The sequence below is a fragment of the Elgaria multicarinata genome, chromosome 3 (genome assembly GCF_023053635.1).
Source record: "Elgaria multicarinata webbii isolate HBS135686 ecotype San Diego chromosome 3, rElgMul1.1.pri, whole genome shotgun sequence".
Taxonomy (NCBI): domain Eukaryota; kingdom Metazoa; phylum Chordata; class Lepidosauria; order Squamata; family Anguidae; genus Elgaria; species Elgaria multicarinata.
The window spans coordinates 12580754-12586085 of NC_086173.1; the positions used below are offsets into that span (position 1 = coordinate 12580754).

Here is a 5332-nt window from a genome sequence, read left to right on the forward strand (position 1 = left end):
TAACATTTTGGGGAACAGAATTTGATACCAAAGGACAATTGTGTGGGGTCTCATGGAATAAGGGTGCTTCCAGACAGAGGGCTCTTAGGGTTAACTTTCAAAGGTCAGTGGGAAAACAAAGGAGGGCTACAAATAGAAGATGTCATTGTCTGAAAAGCAGTAAAAATGCATGAATGCAGCAGAGTGACTGCACAGTAAAGACCTTATCTGGAAGCAAGGATAGATGGAGGACTTATGCTGCTGGCTAGAAAAGCTTAAACCATAGAAGACCAGCTTGAAGGCCCTGCAAGAGCTGGTAGGGCATCTAATTTTTTTCTATGGTAGGGCATTTGTGTGATGCCATGAAGGGAGTTCAGTTGCCTCATCTCAGTCTGTGAGTTAATCACAAGTCTAGGTAAGATGAGGGAAGATTTACCTGTAGCTTTGTCTACTATAATGTGATATCATTTTGGAAGAAGGAGCTAAAGATCAAAGCTGAGTGCACATGTGCTCAGATGCTGCAGGGTTCCTGGGCTGGCAGATGAAGGAGTGATGGACCTGATGAAGCTGGTATCTCAGCACAGCCAAGGCAGTGGCCCAGATAATCAGAATCATGTGATACTTTTTTACCTGCCCAACCACACTTCTAGAACAACAGAATCTTAGTAGGGAATTTAATTGGTGGGTTTTGGCAAGATGGGGACCCTCTGGAGCAGATTTGGGTGGTTGGGATTGCAAAGGAGCAGAGAGGAGAGTAATGTCCTGTTGGAGTTTGTTTAAAGTCTTTGGCTACAGTTACTATACAACAAACAAACAAACAAACAAACAACTATGTTAAAAACTGCAGCATGAGCAACAACAATAATATTGTTAATAGTAATAATTTAATATAGAATTATAGAACACTACACATGCTTTTCTTGATAGAATATCTATCAAGAAGGACATCACTTTCTGAAGTGTTTTTCTCTCCCTCCCTACTTCCCAAACAGTTTCCAGAGTGCTCCCTTCACATCCCTGTTCCTCAGGCTATAGATCATGGGGTTGAGCATGGGGATCACAACCCCATAAAAGACGGCCACCACTTTTTCCCTGTCAGAGAAAGTCTTGGCCTGAGGCCTGAGGTACATGGCCACCATTGTGCCATAATAAATGCCCACCACAGCTAGATGAGAGCCACAGGTTGACAAGGCCTTACCCCGGCCTTTGGCTGAGCGGATGCGTAGAACAGCTAGACCAATGCGTCCATAGGTCACTAGGACAAAGGAGAAGGGGAAAACCAGAGTGAAGACGCTGGTTATCATCATGCTAAGCCCACTCGCATGGGTGTCAGAGCAGGCCAGTTTCAACACGGCCTGGAGTTCACACTTGAAATGATTCACCACATTCCGCCCGCACAAGCGTGCCTGCATGCTGAAAAAGGGGACAATGGTCAAGAAGAAAGAGCTGACCCACAAGCTGACTGCCAGTTGGCTGCACACCTTTCGACTCATGATGAGGCTATAACGCAGAGGGTAGCATATCGCCACAAAGCGGTCGTAAGCCATGACCGCTAGCAAAAGGCACTCGGCCACTGCTAAAAAGAGAGCAATGCTCATTTGTGCAAAACATCTGCCCAGGGGGATAATGGGCCTGTCTGTGAAGCAATGCACCAGCATCTGCGGGATGGAGGTGGTGACATAGCAGACGTCGATGAAGGAGAGGTTGCTGAGGAAGAAATACATGGGCGTATGGAGGTGTGAATCCAACACAATCAACACCACAATGAGACCATTCCCGGCTACTGCGATCAGATACATGACCAAGAAGAGGACAAACAGAGCAGCACGCACTTGGGTGTTTCTGGAGAGCCCAACAAGCACAAACTCAGTCACCGTGGTTGCATTATTCCATTCTTCCATAGTACCTGTGAAGATAAAATTAACTAACATTGAGGCTAACCCAGAACCATTGTAAGGTGCTCTGAGGGTCTTACCTAATGTTAAACACAAACATGGGTAATAGGATTTGGAAGGTTGTTCTTTAAAAAAGAAAAATTAGCTTTGGGAAGAGTGATTGGCAGTGGGAAAGCAACAGGATGGGAGAGGGTTAAGCACCCCCCTCTTTTACGTATAGTAATGTCATCTATCATTTGGAGGAAGAATGGGATAGATACATATATGATATCAAGCAACTGTTACTTTGAATACATTTGTTTTTGTATGTGAGCACACTATAAATGAATTAATCATAATATGATTTATTCTGGAGGAAGGCTCTCAGCTGTTTTGCCCTTTGTGGTTGTGTGTATGTGTGTTGCTGTATGGTCAATGACCATGCTACCTGGGAATGATGGGAGTTTTAGTCCAAGGCATATGGAGGGCACAAGGTTGGAAAGTGCTGGTGTATGGATTGGAGTTGATTTTCTGTTGTACTTTAGGTATCTTGTATGTTTTCTCTTTTAATTTAAAACACATTCATGCTTGATCTGTCCAAAAATCCCGAAGCCCAACCAACCAAACCACTGACCTCACAGAAGCTAAGACATCAACAGGGTCATTTTTGTTGTTCCTTCACAGGGGGAGATTCACCATCACTTAGACCCTGTGCTTGTTTGAAACAAAGTGAGCAACGTCATGATGTATCATCAAGTGCAAAAAAGCAGTAAGAAGGTTTGAATAATTTCACATCTGAAATCAACTGAACCCTATTATGAGACAGCAATTCAGTATCCTTTTAGTCACACATAAACAGCACCTAAAAAAATCTGCTTTAATTTTTTAAATGATTTTTTTATATGAATTGACTGGACTTCAATTCATATAAAACAATGCAAAGTGAATCACATTCTGTTCCCTGCAAATTGAGGTTTCCTTGTTTCTATTGGGGATTGTAAATACTTCATCATTATAATTTTGTTATTAAACATTCTGCTAACTTAGACACTTTAATTTCCAATATCTATTCCCCCCTACATCATCATCATCATCATCATCATCTATAAATTCCAGATTGAACACAGACCAACCCAGTTGCACTCGTGTGCATAGGCATACTGGAGAATAATTTCCATAGTACTTTTTTTTTTTAATAAACGTGGGTAAGATCAGACTGTTTGTTTGAATTCTCTCCAAAAATTATTCTCATCCAAAAACTTTGTTTAGAATGGATGAGAAAAAATGTAATTTGAATAATACATAACTAAATATGTATATTTTGGAAAAAAATGCATTCAGGTGCAAATAAAGATTCATGAATATTCTTCACGTGTTTAAATGTAAGAATTAGCACTAAACTAGGCATTTGATAGCAGACCACATATCTGGGGATGTGGGTCTTTGTTGAGCATTTAATCTTTTGTCTTCCTACCATTTCCTATCTCTCTGCTGCAGTACTACTCCAGCTGCTTTTCCATAGCCAGTCCTACCACATGTGAGTTTGGTGCAGATATGAGAAAAGCAGCTCTGAAAGGGGGTTACAGGGGAGACACAGAAACTTGGTGAAGAACTGGTACCACTGCCCCATCCTGCTTCCTCCCATATATCATGCTCCATGCCACTTGTTCAGTGGAGACCCAGTGATGTAAAGTATGAAATGGTGCTTCCAGGCGGAGGGATCCTAGCGCTAACACTCAGAAAACACCATGCTGCTATTCCGTCTTTCCTTCCTCAACAGATTTTCCAGGGTAAGAAAAAAAGACAGAAGCAGTGTTGGGAAAACACAGAAGAGTGGAAGAATACAACAGCAAAACTCCCATCATATTCTGTAAATGAGGCACACTAAAAGTCTTGTGTGGAAACACCCTAAGTTCCCAGATTCAGGACTTCTCTGAACATCTAGTTTAGTCCTAAAACTCATCTGAGTGAAAACTAGCCAAAGTATAACAAATGATGAATTTTAGATTCCACATTGTGTCATTCCAAAGTCTAAACACAGAAGAAGAAGAAGAAGAAGAAGAAGAAGAAGAAGAAGAAGAAGAAGAAGAAGAAGAAGAAGAAGAGATGACCTTTTAATGGGAAACCTGGTGCATTCCAGATGTTGTTGGACTCCACTTCCCATTAATCCCAGCCAGCATGGCCAATGGTAAGGAATGATGGGATCTACAGTCTGACAACATCTGGAGGGACACAGGTTCCCACCACTGGGTTATAGGCTTTAAACATCTGCACAGAAAGATGATTTGAAAGCAAATGTCATAAACTTCTTTAGAACTTTTAACAAACCTCTCCAAAACTCCTTCCAGTGTGAATGTGCTTGAACCCATGAAGTGTATTCTGCAAACATCTATTCTGTTCACAAGTCCTATCTATGAAGTCCCATTTACTGAAACAAATATGTAAATATTCTTCATTGGTCTTACTTGATCTTCATCTCAGAAAGACGACAGGGTCATTTCACTGCAGCCAGTCAGAGTTTCAAGTAAGCCACGATTTTATTTACTCATGTACTTATATTACCCTGGAACAATTTACAATTTATGATGTCATTTCAGAAGATCAGAACTACCTTTGGGAACCCAGAGGTGCCACATCCCTTGGAGATACGTGTTCAAGAAGGACAGAGCAGAAACTATAAGCTGTTCTTTACATTTGCATTACCAGAATGCCAACAAGATTACAAAATGTACTCAACAACACAAAAAAGCTTCCTAAACTGTGGTACAAATTCTTGATTTTGGTGATAGTTACATCAGGACATGTACTCCTGGGATTAAAGTTGGCACTGAGATTTTGGTTCAAGATAACTCTAAAGATGTGTGTGTGTGTGTGTGTGTGTGTAACCTTGATTTCAAGGGAAACCCCCAAATTGCAAGAGATGTGTGTATGTTTCACATATCTCCATGCTACACCACACTAGCCAGTGTGGTATAGTGAGAGCCAGTGTGGTGCAGTGGCTAGACTGTTGGGCTAGGAGTAAGGAGATCAGGGTTCTAGCCCCCACTCAGCCACGGAAGCCTGCTGGGTGACTTTGGGTCAGTCACAGATTCTCAGCCCAACCTACCTCACAGGGCTGTTGTGAGGATAAAAATGGAGATGAGAAGCATGTACACTGCTTTGAGGTTTTGAGGTAGGGTATACTCCGCTTTTCTTGCTTCATGTGCTGCTGATGGACCAAAGCCAATTTCATGAAAATCCAGATAAAATCAGAAAGCACTTTTCACTCGGTCCTCTTGTAGATTGGCTCAGAGTCTACGGAAGTTCATTTAGGGTGCAATCCTATCGGGATGCCTGTCAGCTTCCGAACATGGAGGCTGCCATGCATCTTATGTGGAATGGGAGGATCATAGAGGCAATCTTCACCTCCGCACTTGTCCCACTATGCATTTTAGCTAGATGGTTGTGTTTCACCCATCCAGTTGAGGCAGCAGGGGATG

General features: G+C 42.0%; 1 protein-coding gene across 1 annotated transcript; it reads right to left on the reverse strand.

The window, feature by feature from the left end:
• Nucleotides 1-956: 956 nt before the first annotated feature.
• LOC134393917 (olfactory receptor 13H1-like) lies at nt 957-1880 on the reverse strand. Its single transcript, XM_063118945.1, has one exon. It carries the CDS (start codon nt 1878-1880, stop codon nt 957-959), a length of 924 nt encoding a protein of 307 aa, XP_062975015.1.
• Between the last annotated feature and the right edge of the window lie 3452 nt (nt 1881-5332).

Excerpts from the sequence above, each read along its gene's own strand:
- LOC134393917 (XM_063118945.1), bottom strand. The coding sequence starts at position 1,880 with ATGGAAGAATGGAATAATGCAACCACGGTGACTGAGTTTGTGCTTGTT.